General features: G+C 41.2%; 1 protein-coding gene across 1 annotated transcript in view; it reads left to right on the forward strand.

Annotated features, from left to right (window-relative positions):
• cfap54 (cilia and flagella associated 54) overlaps positions 1–15,414 on the forward strand; it is a 450,427-nt gene that overhangs the window by 111,590 nt on the left and 323,423 nt on the right. Inside the window, exons 19-20 of the mRNA XM_072562407.1 lie at positions 673–750; positions 3,465–3,586. Coding sequence (XP_072418508.1) covers positions 673–750; positions 3,465–3,586 — 200 coding nt within the window. The remainder of the gene's footprint in view (positions 1–672; positions 751–3,464; positions 3,587–15,414) is intronic.

A 15,414-nucleotide genomic window follows, 5' to 3' on the forward strand; every position in this document is an offset into this window, starting at 1 on the left:
TCATACAGTCACACAGTCAGTCCAATTCATCCATGCCAAACATAATCCCAAACTGAACTAGTCCTGCCTGCCTACTTCTGGCCCATATCCATCCAAACCTTTCCTATTCATGTATCCATCCAAATGTCTTTTAAATGTTGTAATTGTATCTGCATCCACCACTTCTCAGGAAGTTCATTTCACATACGAGCCACTCTGTGTAAAAAAAATTTGCCTCATGTCTTTTTTAAAATCTCTCTTATCTCACCTTTAATGTGCCCTCTTGTCTTGAAATTCCATCTTAGGGAAAAAGCTACTACCATCAACTTTATCTATACTGCTCATAATTTCATAAACTTCTGTCAGGTCACCTCTAAACCTCCTGCGCTCCAGTGAAAAAAGTCCCAGCCTCTCCAGCCTTTCTTTATAACACACCTCAACCCTGTCCAGCTTGATGATATCTTCTGTGACTGGGCAACCAGAACTGGACACAATATTGCAGACAAGCCTTAACAGAAAGAAAGCAGCTAAGTAAAATTGGCTAAAGTATGTACTTCAACATTTGTGTGTGTGGGAATCCAAAATCATTGGAATAAAAGGGAGTCAGTAAATCAATATCTGTGACAAAAAAGAATCACAAATTTAATAATATATTTTTGATGCCCTCAACTTTTACTTTTTTCCTCACCATAGAGCTACTGAATTCTGAAAACACAACCAGTCAAGAAACCAGTGGGACTGATGAAAATTATGGCTTTACCATTTTAAAAGGTAAGTCAAAACAGAATAGGCTGCAGAAATCATCAAACACAACTTGTGTTGCAGTGTTATGCTTTAAAATATGAGGGAAACATAGATAGGATTTATAGATTCATGGAATGATAACAGCATAAAAGGAGCGCAACCAACTCATCATGCCTATACCAACTTTCGACAAGAGCAACCCAGCTGGTCTCACTCCCCTGCTCTTATCCTATTGCCCTAAAATTTCATTCCCTTCAGATTTTTATCAAATTCTGCTATGAAATCTCCAAATATTGTCTATAACACATTGCCATGTGGTGTGTTCTAGATTCTAAGAACTTGCTGCATGGAAAATCTTTCCTCAAGTTAGTTATTTTGCCAATCATTGAAAGTAGTGCTTAATGGTTCTTGACCTTCTGCTGATGGGAACAGTGCCTTCTCACCTAAACCTTGTCTAGCCTTTCATTATTTAGAAAGCTATTATATCTTCACTGACCCTTCTCTCAAGAGATCAACATTTGGCTATCCAAGTAACTGATGTCCCTCATTTCTGGAACCATTTTCATAATTCATCTTTTTGGATCTCTCTAAAGTCTTTACATTCTTTCTAAAATGCAGTACCCAGAATGGGACACAATATTCGAGTTAACATTGAATCTCAGTTTTGTAACTAAGACAGATTATTATCTGTAGAATATAGGACACAATGTGTTTAGAAAAGATGGAGAAGACAAAAAAAGGAGATAGGTTGGCAGTACTGATTAGGAGACACGTGCGGTATGGAAAAGAGGGGTTGTCCTTGATCAGACGTGGAGAAAATCTATTTGGAGTTGAGAAGCAAATGGTTTCTGATCACACAAATAGAAGTATTTTATAGGCCTTGAACTAATGTAGGAGAGTGATAGAGAAAAGTACTGGAGGAGCAAATGTACAAGAAAGTTACAAAGATTTGCAAGAACTGTGGAATGTTGATAGTGGTGTGTGGATTATCCAATTATTGGTTGGGTTATTCCTAGAGTAAAACATGAGGGGGAGAATGTTCTGACGTGTTCAGGAGAACTTGCTGATCAGCATGTGCTTAGTGAAGCACAAAAGTAAGCATTGCTGGAATTGTTGGTGGTGAATGGGTTAGATCAAGTAGTTAAGAGTAATCATTATAAGCTAAGGTCTGGACCAGTATTAGAAGACAGCTAGGATGAATCATAAGTGGAACATTATCTTGGAAGATGGCTAATTTCAATGTGATAAGATGGAATCTCACTAAGGCTCTTTGTGTAATGAAGAAAACAGAACATGCAATGAAGCAATAAAGAGAGGCTGTACGATGCACGCTAATTGAATTCATCAAACAAGAACCAAAACAGAAATGCTAAGAGGGTAGGTGAAGAAGAAAAGAAGAGTGGAAAAGCAAGAAGATGAGAATAGAGTGGCAGTCACCATAAAAGGAAACTCAAGAAACTTTTATGGTATTTACATTTCAGTTGGATAGGTATGAAGTGTTGTGGATGCTGCTTGGTACAAAGGGGGTGAATAATATGCTTGGAGGAAAAGAGCAAAATGTGAGTGCCTAGTGAATATTTTGTGTCAGTGTTTATGAAAGAAGAGGAATCTCATAATATGTTGGCAGAAATGGTGATGGTGGAGGTAATTAATATGGTAAAAATTGAGTGGCATGAGATTTTGGAAAGACTGGCTGTGTATAAAGTGGATAACTCTCATAATCTGGATGACTTCACACGTTGCTGAAGGAAATGGAGTGGAAATAGCAGAAGGGCTTGCCGTCTTTCAATTTTGCCTAGGAAGAAGAGGCCCAAGAATTTAGAGTAGTAAATGTGACACTGTTACTTCAGAAGGGTATAAGGACACTCCTAGTATACAGGTTACATGTAATTTAACATCAGTGGTGGTGAAGTTTGTAACAATCTATCGGACAAAACTATTAACAGGAACTCGTGGAGATTTGAATTAATTAAGTATCTTCATTTTTATTCATAAGTACTCTGCTTGAAGGCAGGATTTGACCCATATTGCATAGCCTCCACCATAGTCGGGCAAGGAATCAGATGCCAAATCCACCCCAGCTGGAACATGGGACAAAGTTTGGGCTATTGTCATCAATCTAATGTAAATGGGCTATCCAGACCACTTAACCAACCAGCCCCCTGGTAAAGGTATAGAGAGATTTACCAGAATACTATCCAGGAATGAGGAACTTTAGCTGCAAAGTTCGGTTCGAGAAGTTGGAGTTGTTTTTGGAACAGAGGAGATTGCGAGAGATGTGCAGTTTCACTACAGGGAACACAGGTTTAAGATTTTGAGCAAGTAATGCAGAGGGATGTGGAGAAGAACCTTTTCACCTAGCAATTTGAAATAACCTGGAAAATGCTGGCCATGGGAATTGCAGAAGTAAACATGACCAATGATTTGAGCAAGCAAGTTAGAGAACACTTGAAAAAGTGTGCTCAAAGGGTACATAGAGGTATAGGCTGACTGGAATACTTCATCGAGAGGTGACATGGACCTGATAGAGCTGACTGCCCTCCTTTTGCATTGAAAATGTTTTCTTTTTTTGTTATGTTGCTTCATCTTATTGTATAAATATTCAAATGATAGAATTATCATTTATAAAAGCTTTGTTTAACTTTTTAATGGAATTTGCAGAAAATATGTAAAATATAATTCATGACACTTCTGAAATTTGTAAAAGTGGATTCATAACTGATTCGTTTATGTCCAATCAGAGGCAGACATCTTAAAGAAAGTCAAGAAGAACAGCATGTTGAAGGCTATGTTTCTAATTCAAAAAGTGATGTATCTGTACAGCAAGGAACAGGACCAATCTACCAAATATCAACTACTTGAGGTGATCAGTGCTAATACTGTACAAACAAAGTGTTCAATGTTTTTCAGTTCTTTGATTTTGTTGAAACATGCTCAGAAAATTTAATGTAATTTGAGATGTTACAACAAATGCATACCATTGTAATAGGATCCTGTTATTAAAATTTAAGATATTGGTATTCATTGACAACAAGGTTATAGCTATAAAAAAATTGCTTTAGCTGAACATACATATCTTTTGTTTGTAAACTGGCAAATCTGCAAAACAGTCATAGTTACACTTCAATGAAAAAGCTCATTGTCTGTGGATCACTTTGTGACTACATGAGGGTGTGAAATAAGTGATATGAATGAAATTAATTTTCTTTTTTCATACGACTGTTAAATTTCAGAGTAGAGGTTGAGGTACAATTAAAGTTTTTTTGGTAGGTGAGCAAAAAATATATAAAAGTTTTCCATATCTTGGGAGTGATTTTCCTGTGGATACTTCAGGCATCAAAGAGCCTCTGCGGTGGGGTCTTATGCTGAAATGTCGGGGTTTGTTCTGCATTTAGTGTAATAATCTTCTGTAATAATTATTTTAATCAATCAATATGCTATGCCACACTTCCTGGGGCAGGTGGGGCATGATCCTTCTGGTTATTCTTTCTTATATGATTTTCTGTTTGAACTGGTTTTATTACTTATAAACTTTTACTTACAGATAGAAACAATGCAGTTCATATGTATACAACAGGAATCCTCTTAGTCCTATGGTTCCCCATTAATATCTTTTACCTGTATATGGTTGGGATTAAAGCGATATACAAATAATATTCTCTTATCCTGCCTTAAATGCAATGTAAAAAATACTATGTGCAATCAGAGTTTTGAAAACAAAATGTGTATACTGTGCACATTGTGAGAAAAGCCTCTTCAAGGAGCTCATCCAATTTCTTTGTATGTGCATTTTGTATTGTAAAACAATGTGATAGTTTATGGCTTAAACCCACCCACTTGATTTTTGTGATATTATTTCTCTCCAGCATTTGTTTCGTGCTGACAAAATAGCTTTTCTGACTAGTATTTGTGTAAAGTGTGCATGATTCCACAATGGTCTATTTATCTACATAATATTCAATAGACATACTATCTTCAGTACACCCACTGTACACTGTGCTTCTGATATTGCCAAGTAAAATCCCTTATCCATTGCTTTCAGCAGAGAAGGAAAGCAGTCAACTCCTTCAGGTCTGTGTCAGCTCTCCGTAGAGTAATCTAGACAGCTGTGTATCTCGCTGTATCCCTGGAATATTGCAAGCTTATTTTTTTCAAATGCCCTCTAATTTACTTGTTAAAATCATTGATTCTATCTGTTCTTTTCACCTCCATGGACAGCATGAACCAGATTATTTCAAATTGCTGAGTAGAACATGTTCTTCCCACATCCCTCTCCATTATCATCCATCTGTTTATCCAGTGACCATTTAAGTGCCCTTAATTTTGGCCCTTCCACTACTGTTGCAGGCAGGGCATTCCATGCCCTTACTACTCTTGAGTAAAGAACCTACCTCTGAAATCTGTCCTATATCTATCACCCCTCAGTTTAAATCTATGTCCCCTCATGCTAGCCATCACTATCCGAGGAAAAAGGCTCTCACTGTTCACTCTACCTAATCCTCTGATCTTCTTGTATGTCTCTATTAAATCACCCCTTAACCTTATTCTCTGTAATGAAACCAGCCTCAAGTCCCTCAGCCTTTCCTCATAAGACCTTCCCTCCATCCTGATAAGTTTCCTCTGCGGTCTTTCCAATGCTTCCATGTCCTTCCTATAATACGGCGACCAGAACTGTATGCAGTACTCCAAGTGAGGCCGCACCAGAGTTTTGTACAGCTTGAACATGACCTCATGGATTCGAAACTCAATCACTCTAAACTGAAGGGGCATCAATGTCCTGGGCAGCAGCTTTGCTAGTGCACTTCGGGAGGGTTTAAACTTAGTTTGGCCCGGAGATGAGAACCAGAACTACAGATCAGAGGAGAGGGTAGTTGTTGAACGGGCAGAAATGGAACGCAGAGAGTCTGTCAGGAAGGATACACAGTTGACAGGGCAAAGGGATGGATTAAAGTGTGTCTGTTTCAATGCAAGGAGTGTCAGGCATAAGAGTGATGATCTTAGAGCACGGATCAGTGCTTGGAACTACAATGTTGTGCCCTTAAGGGAGACATGGATTTCACAAGGGCAGGAAAGGTAGCTGGATGTTCCAGAGCTTAGACCTTCTCCAAAGAACAGGGAGGGGGTTAAAAGAAGCGGGGAGTAGCATTGATAATTGGAGAATCCAGCACAGCTGCAGAAAAGAAAGTTATTGAGGAGGGTTTGTCTACTGAGTGAAAGTCAGGAACAGGAAAGGAGTAGTCACTTTATTAGGTGTTTCTTATAGACCCCCCAATTGCAGCAGAGAGGTGGAAGAACAGACTGGGCAGCAGATCTTGGAAAGGTGCAGATGTAACAAAATTATTGTTATGGGTGACTTCAACTTCCCCAGTTTTGCTTGGAACCTCCTTAGTCCAGATGATCTGGATGGAACTCATTTAGTTAGGTGTGTCCAGGAGGGATTCCTAGCTCAATATGTAGATGGGCTGAGTAGGGGAGAGGCCATATTACATTTGGTCGGAGCAATGAGCCAGGCATGGTGGGAGAAAATTTCGGTGATGGTGACCACAACTGCTTCACCTTTATCATAGCCATGGAGAGGGGCAGGAGCTGACAGTATGGGAAGGTATTTAATTGGGGGAGGGGAAACTCTACTGCTCTTAGACAGGAGCTGTGGAGTATAAATTGGGAACAATTGTTCTGCGGGAAAGGCACAACGGAAATGTGGAGGCTGTTTAAGGAGCACTTGTTGCAAGTGTTGGATAACTTTGTCCCACCAAGACAGGCAAGGAATGGTAAGGTGAAGGAACCTTGGATGACAAGAGCAGAGGAGCTTTTCGTAAAAAGGAAGAAGGAAGCTTACTTAAGGTTGAGGAAGCATGAATCTGGCACAGCTTTAGAAGATTACAGGATAGGTAGGAAAGAACTTAAAAATGGACTGAGGAGAGCTAGGAGGGGGCACGAGAAAGTCTTGGTGGGAAGGTTTAGGGAAAACCTAAAGGCGTTCTACACTTATTTCAGGAATAAGAGAATGATCAGAGAGAAGTTAGGGCTGATCAGGCATAGTGGAGGGAACTTGTGCTTGAAATCTGAAGAGATAAAGGAGATCCTAAATGAGTTTTTTGCTTCAGTATTCACGAGAGAGCGGGACCTTGTTGATTGTGAGAACATCATGGACCAGGTTAATTGGCTTGAACAGGTTCCCTCCAAGGAAGTGGATGTGCGAGAAATTCTGGGAAGCATTAAGATAGATAAGTCCCCAGGGTCGGGCCAGATTTATCCAAGGTTACTGTGGGAAGCGAGGAATGAGATTGTTATGCCTCTGGCGATGATCTTTGCATCCTCACTCTCCATGGGACTTGTACTGGTTGACTAAAGGGAGGCTAATGTTGTTCTTCTGTTCAAGAAGGGGAATAGGGTAATCTGTGGGAGTTACAGACCAGTCAGGCTTACGTCTGTGGTAATCAAGGTACTGAAAAGGATTCTGGAAGATAGGATTTATGACTATTTGGAAAAGCATAGTTTGATTAAAGATACTTAGCATGGCTTTGTGAGGGGCATGTCATGTCTCACAAGCCATATTGAGTTATTTAAGGATGTACTGAGACAAGTTGACGAAGGTCGAGCAGTGGATCTGGTGTATGTGGATTTCAGTAAAGCATTTGATGAGGTTCCCCACAGTAGGTTCTTTCAGAAAGTTAAGAGGTATGGGATACAGGGAAGTTTGACTCACTGGTCTGTAATTCCTTGGTTTATCCTGACCACCCTTCTTGAAACTGCTTTAACTTATCCCACACCTCTTGCACCTCCCTGTGGCCAGACAGAAATTAAAAATTTGATTCAGAGTCCCTGTAATTTCCTTCCTCTCCTCACACTGCAGCCTGAGATACAACTCATCTGTACCTGGGATTTATTTACTTTGAAGCCCAAAACCGCCAATACTTCTTCAATCTGATGTCAGTCTGCTCAAGAATCTCACAGACACACTTCTCGATTTCTGTACCTAATTCCTCCTCTGGTGTGTAGACAGATTTGAAGTACTTGTTTAATATCCTGCCAATGCCCTGCAGTTCCATTCACAGTTGGCTCACTGGTCTCTAATGGGCTCTCCTATTTCCCTGGTTATCCTCTTCCCCTTAATATAATTTACTTAGAATTTTTACAGTGTGGAAACAGGCCCTTTGGCCCAACAAGTCAACACCGACCCGCTGAAGCACAACCCCTACATTTACCCCTTCACCTAACACTACAGGCAATTTAGCATGGCCAATTCACCTAACCTGCACATTTTTGGACTGTGGGAGGAAACCGGAGCACCCGGAGGAAATCCACACAGACACGGGGAGAACGTGCAAACTCCACACAGTCGCCTGAGGCGGGAATTGAACCCAGGTCTCTGGTGCTGTGAGGCAGCAGTGCTAACCACTGTGCCACCATGCCGCCCATTGCCACCGTGCTGCCCATAATTATGGAACATCTTTGGATTCTCCCTAATTTTACCCATGAATGTTTTCTCTTGCCTGCTCTTTACACATCTAATTACTTTCTTAAGTTCTTGCTGCACTTTCTGTACTCTGCTATTCAGTCCTGAATATTCCTCGACATTGAGGGCTTGTTGCTACTGCATTTCTTTCTAAAGGGAGCATGTCAGGCCTGTACTGTCCCCAATTGCTTTTTGAACAACTCCACTGTTCTGTTAAGTTTTTCCCCAAGTAGCAATTTCTAGTCTACTTTGGCCAGATCCTGCTTTATTTTCCATAACAAACTTAAATCCATACTGTGTGATAGTTACTATCACTAAAATGGTCCTACTGCCACTTTGACTACCTGTCTGTCTTTGTTCCCCAGAATTAGGACAAGTACTGCGCTATCCCTTGTTCGACCTTCTACATGTTAGCATGTTACGTTTCATGAAATCCACCACCTGTAAATCCTTAACGCTATGACTCTCCCAATTAAATGGTTGGGGAAGTTGAACCCCCTCTAAAAAAAATTACTCTAGTACGAGATTATTTCTGCACACCTCAGTGAATTGTCTCCATCGCTGTTGGTCTATTGCCAACTGACTGTTTAGGGGCCTATAATACACTCCCAGCAATGTGCTTGCCCCCTTTTTATTCCTAAACTCTACCCTCAAAACCTCATTTGAAGATCCTTCCAAGATATCACCTTCCTTACTGCAGTACTGACTCCTTAAATAATAATGCAACACCAACTCTTTACACCCTCCCCTGCCTTGCCCAAAGATCCTATTCCCTGGAATGCTGGAGTTGCCAGTTCTGCCTTTCCTTGTAATGACAACAATATCACAATTCCACGTGGCAATCCACACCTTTAACTCATCTGTCCGAGCTCTAATACTCCTATAACATTAAAATAGAGTCTATCCTTTGAAATTCAACATGGCTGAATTCCCTCTGTCTAAGTTCCATTACTCCAGTATAGTGTTTCCTTATTGTACTATTGGTTGTGGAGTATTCCAGGAATCTGAACTCAAGTTCTTTTGATTTTCTGTTCCATAAATTAGGATTTTCCACAAGGGTACAGAGATTAAAGATTATTAATATCGCCAATCTAATGAAGTGCAAGGAATGATATATGCTGTTGCAAGAGAGCATACACGTGTGCAGCTTGAACAGGAAGGAGACAGATTCAGCAAAATATAACATAGTTTGCAGAAATAGGGCATTGCAGCTCCACACCTTTTAACTTGCAAGACCACTTCCTAAGGCTCCAAAATAGTATAAAAGATGTGTGAAGGGATTTATGTGCATGCACATACTTCGATGAAGAGGTGCATAATGAACATTGATTAATCCCAGCAGCATTCATAGCTAGCAGATTGTTAGTTTGTCATGCAAATTTGATGCCAGCTTTGCCATTTTCGAATACCTTGTTTATCTGTGTGCTCTTTGTTATCCCTCTCTCCCATCAGCACTATTTAAAGGGATCCCAAGGTTCTTACATATTTGTTGTTGGATTATTTCTTCTGGACATTTGTGCATTTATGTGTTTTTGGAGCTGTACTCTAGATATTTAAATTTCAGTCATCAAGAATTGAAATATATTGTGTATAGGATCATGAGAGGCATGGATGGGGTGACTGCACTCGGTCTTTCTCTCAGGATTCGGGAATTAAAGACTCGAGGGCTTCAGTTTAAGGTTAGAGGGGAAAGAATAAAAGAGACCCTGAAGAACAACCTTTTTTTATACAGAGAGTGGTAGCATTGGGAATGGGCTGCCAGCGGAAGTAGAGTCATAGAGATATACAGCATAGAAACAGACCCTTCGGACCAACCCGGCCAAGCCAACCAGGTATCCCAACCCAATCTAGTCCTACGTGCCCCATATCCTTCCAAACCCTTCCTATTCATACACCCATCCAAATGCCTCTTAAATGTAGCAATTGTACCAGCCTCCACCACTTCCTCTGGCAGCTCATTCCATGCATGTACCACCCTCTGTGTGAAAAAGTTGCCCCTTTGGTCTCTTTTATATCTTTCCCCTTTCACCCTAAACCTATGCCCTCTAATTCTGGACTCCCCGACCCCAGGGAAGACACTTTATCTATTTATCCTCTCCACGCCCCTCATAATTTTGTAAACCTCTATAAGGTCACCCCATAGCCTCCCACGCTCCAGGGAAAGCAGCCCCAGTCTGTTCAGCCTCTCCCTATATTGCAAATCCTCCAACCCTGGCAGCATCCTTGTAAATCTTTTCTGAACTCTTTCAAGTTTTGCACCATTTTTTTGATAGGAAGGAGACCAGAATTGCATGCAATATTCCAACAGTGGCCTAACCAATGTCATGTACAGCTGCAACATGACCTCCCAACTCCTGTATTCAATACACTGACCAATAAAAGAAAGCATACCAAATGCCTTCTTCACTATCCTATCTCTCTGCGACTCCACTTTCAAGGAACTAAGAACCTGCACTCCAAGGTCTCTTTGTTCAGCAACACTGCCTAGGATCTTACAATTAAGTGTATAAGTCCTGCTAATATTTGCTTTCCCAAAATGCAGCACCTCGCATTTATCTGAAATAAACTCCATCTGCCACTACTCAGCCCATTGACCCATCTGGTCCAGATCCCGTTGTAATCTGAGGTAACCGTCTTCACTGTCCACTACACCTCCAATTTTGGTGTCATCTGCAAACTTGCTAACTGTGGTTGAGGTGGGTCCATTAACAACATTTAAAAGGCATTTGGTCAAACATAGAATCATAGAATCCCTTTGGTGTGGAAAGAAGCCATTTGGCCCAACAAGTCCACACTAGCCCTCTGAAGAGTATCCCACCCAGACCCATTCCCCTACCTATTACTTTACATTTTCCCTGACTAATGCACCTAACCTAACATATCCCTGAACATTATGGACAATTTAGCATGGCCAATTCACCTAACCTGCACATCTTGGACTGTGGGAGCAAACCAAAGCACCCGAAGGAAACCCAAGCAGGTACGGAGAATGTGCAAACTCCACACAGACAGTCGCCTGAGGCTGGAATCAAACCTGGGTCCCTGGCGCTGTGAGGCAGCAGTGCTGACTACTGCGCCATCCTGCAGCCCCAAATATATGGATAGGAAAGGATTAGAAGGATGTCAGCCAAGTGCAGGGAAATGGGGTTAGTACGGATGGACAATTTGGTTGGCATGTTCCAGTTTGGCTAAAAGGCCTGTCTCTGTACTGTTTGGACTCTGTGAGTCTAAGGAGTGGTCGATTTTGTGAAGTATGTTTCAGATGCCATAAAAGGTTAAGTTGCTTTTAGACATGAGTGGCCTGGCACAACATCCACTTGGAATTCAGCATGATTGGGGGTGTTGTGTCTTTTGGCATCGGATCTGCCTCCTGAAAACTAACCTCCAGCATTAATCTCCATAGTCATTTATTTGCATTGTTACCAAAGTTGTTGCTTGTGTGTTTTGGGTATCAGAATCTCTGTCATCCTGTTCATTTCCTGTGCTATTTTTTCCACTGTACATCCAAGAACCTTGGACTACAATCTGCTAGCCTAACAGTTGTTTCTTTGTTTAGAAGTGTTTTCCTCATTCTGTCTTCAGGGTATATCTTCCTTTTCAGAGGTACTGAAGTGAAGGGTTGTTTTTTGGACTGGAGGCTTGTGACCACTGGTGTTCCCCAGGGGTCGGTGCTGGGCCCACTAAAGTCTGTATTTATATAAACGATTTGGATGAGAATTTAGAAGGACTGGTTAGTAAATTTGTAGATTACACCAAAATTGATGGTATCATCAACAGTGAAGAAAGTTATCTAAGATTACAAACGGATCTTGATCAATTAGCTGATTAGTAGCAGGTGGAGTTTAATTTGGATAAATGCAAGGTATTCCATTTTGGTAAAGTGAACAAGGACAGGAATTACACAGTAGGGCACTGGTAGTGTTTTCAAACAGAGAGACTTTGGGGTTCAGGTACATAGTTCTTTGAAAGATGTATAAGAGGTAGGTAGGTTGGTTAAGGTGTTTAGTATGCTTGTCTTCATTGCTCATTGAGTATAGGAGTTGGGATATCATGTTGAGGTTGTATAGGACATTGTTGAGGTCACTTTTGAAGTACTGTGTACAGTTCTGATTGCCCTGCTATAGGAAGGATATTATTAAATTAGAGAGAGTTCAGAAAAGATTTACTTGGATGATGCTGGAACTACAGAGTTTGCATTATAAGAAGAAGCTAGATAGGCTGGAACATTTTTTGGTGGAGCAGAAGAGTGACCTTATAGAGGTTTATAAAATCATAAGGGGCAGAAATTAAAAGACTAACAAAGGTCTCTTTGTGAGTGTGGGCGAGTTCAAAACCAAAGGGCTTTAATAGATAATAATAGCCAATAGGTGCAGGAGTAGGCCATTCTGCCCTTCGAGCCAGCACCACCATTCATTATGATCATAGCTGATCATCCTCAATCAGTATCCTGTTTCTGCCTTATCCCCATAACCCTTGATTCCACTATCCTTAAGAGCTCTATCCAACTCTTTCTTGAAAGTATCCAGAGACTTGGCCTCTACAGCCTTCTGGGGCAGAGCATTCCACACATATCCACCACTCTATGGGTGAAGAAGTTTCTCCTCAACTCTGTTCTAAATGGCCTACCCCTTATTTTTAAACTGTGTCCTCTGGTTCGGGACTCACTCATCAGCAGAACTCACCCATCAGTGGGACTCACCCAAGCTTCCTGCCTCCAGAGTGTCCAATCCTTTAATAATCCTATACATCTCAATCAGATCCCCTCTCAGTCTTCTAAATTCAAGGGTATACAGGCCCAGTTGCTCCAATTTTTCAACGTAAGGTAGTCCCGTCATTCTGGGAATTGACCTCATGAACCTACTCTGCACTCCCTCAATAGCCAGAATGTCTTTCCTCAAATTTGGAGACCAAAACTGCACACAATATTCCAGATGTGGTCTCACCAGGGCCCTGTACAGCTTCAGAAGAGCCTCTTTGCTTCTATACTCACTTCCTCTTGTTATGAAAGCCATCATGCTATTAGCTTTCTTCACTGCCTGCTGTACCTGCGTGCTTGCTTTCATTGACTGATGTACAAGAACACCTAGATCTCATTGTACTGTCCCTTTACCTATCTTAACTCCATTTAGGTAGTAATCTGCCTTCCTGTTCTTGCCACCAAAGTGGATAACCACACATTTATCCACATTATACTGCATCTGCCATGCATCCGTCCACTCACCTAGCCTGTCCAGGTCACCCTGTAATCTCCTAACATCCTCCTCACATTTCACCCTGCCACCCAGATTTGTATCATCAGCAAATTTGCTAGTATTACTTTTAATACCATCATCAATATCATTAAAATATATATTGTAAAAAGCTGCAGTCCCAGCACTGATCCCTGTGCTACCCCACTGGTCACCACCTGCCATTCTGAAAGGGAGCCGTTTATCACTATTCTTTGTTTCCTGTCAGCCAACCAATCTTCAATCCAAATCAGTATTTTTCCCCCAATACCATGCACCCTAATTTTGCTCACTAACCTCCTATGTGGGACTTTATCAAAGGCTTTCTGAAAGTCCAGGTACACTATATCCACTGGATCTCCCTTGTCCATCTTCAGAGTTACATCCTCCAAAAATTCCAGAAGATTAGTCAAGCATGATTTCCCCTTCATAAATCCATGCTGACTCTGACCTATCCTGTTACTGCTATCCAGATGTGTCGTAATTTAATCCTTTATAATTGACTCCAGCATCTTTCCCACCACTGAGGTCAAACTAACTGGTCTATAATTCCCTGCTTTCTCTCTCCCTCCTTTCTTAAAAAGTCGGACAACATTAGCCACCCTCCAATCCGCAGGAACTGATCCTGAATCTATAGAACATTGTAAAATGATCACCAATGCATCCACAATTTCTAAAGCCACCTCCTTCTGTACCATCAGGTCCCGGGGACTTATCAGCCTTCAGACCTAACAGTGTCTCCAACACCATTTCCTGGCAAATATAAATTCCCTTCAGTTCAGGTCCTTCAGCTACTATTACATCTGGGAGATTGCGTGAGTCTTCCCCAGTGAACACAGATTTGAAGTACCAATTCAACTCTTCTGCCATTTCTTTGTTCCCCGTAATATATTCATCTGTTTCTGTCTTCAAGGGCCAAATTTTAGTCTTAACCATTTTTTTCCTTTCACATACCTAAAAAAACTTTTACTATCCTCCTTTATATTTTTGGCCAGTTTACCTTCGTACCTAATTTTTCTTCTGCGTATTTCCTTCTTAGTTATCATCTGCTGTTCTTTAAAATCTTCCCAATCCTCTGTTTTCCCACTCATCTTTGCTATGTTATACTTTTTCTCTTTTGACTTTGTATGTTTCTTAACTTCCCTCGTCAGCCACGGCCACCCCTGCCTCCTCTTAAGATCTTTCTACCTTTTTGGAATGAACTGATCCTGCACCTTCTGCATTATACCCAGAAAGACTTGCCATTGTTACTCCACTGCCATCCCTGCTACGGTATTGCACCACTGAACTTTGGCCAGCTCTTCCCTCATAGCTCCATAGTTCCCTTTATTCAACTGAAATATTGTCACTTCCGATTGTACCCGCTGCCTTTCAAATTGCAAATTAAAGCTTATTGTATTTTGGTCACTACCTCCTAATGGTTCCTTCACTTTGAGGTCCCTGAGCAAATCCGGTTCATTGCACAATACCAGATCCAGAATTGCCTTCTCCCTGGTCGGTTCCAGCACCAGCTGTTCTAAGAATCCATCTTGGAGGCACTCCACAAACTCCCTTTCTTGGGGTCCAGTACAATCTTGATTGTCTACCTGCATGTTGAAATCCCCCATAACAACTGTAGTAATATCTTTGCGACAGGCCAATTTCAGCTCCTTACTCAACTTATACCCTACATCTAGACTACTGTTTGGGGTCCTGTAGATAACTCCCATGAGGGTCTTTCTACCCTTAGAATTTCTCAGTTCTATCCATACTGACTCTACATCCCCTGATTCTAGGTCCTCCCGCGCAAGAGACCGAATATCATTCCTTACCAACAGGGCCACCCCACCCCTTCTGCCCGTCAGTCTGTCCTTACGATAGCACATATAGCCCTGTCCACTTGAAGCCACGTCTCCATTATCCCCACAACATCGTAACTGCCAGTTTCCAAATGAGCTTCAAGCTCATCCATCTTATTTCTAATGCTTTGTGCATTCATATATGATATTTTTAATTAATTATTTG

This window comes from Chiloscyllium punctatum, chromosome 44, assembly GCF_047496795.1.
Source record: "Chiloscyllium punctatum isolate Juve2018m chromosome 44, sChiPun1.3, whole genome shotgun sequence".
Lineage (NCBI taxonomy): Eukaryota > Metazoa > Chordata > Chondrichthyes > Orectolobiformes > Hemiscylliidae > Chiloscyllium > Chiloscyllium punctatum.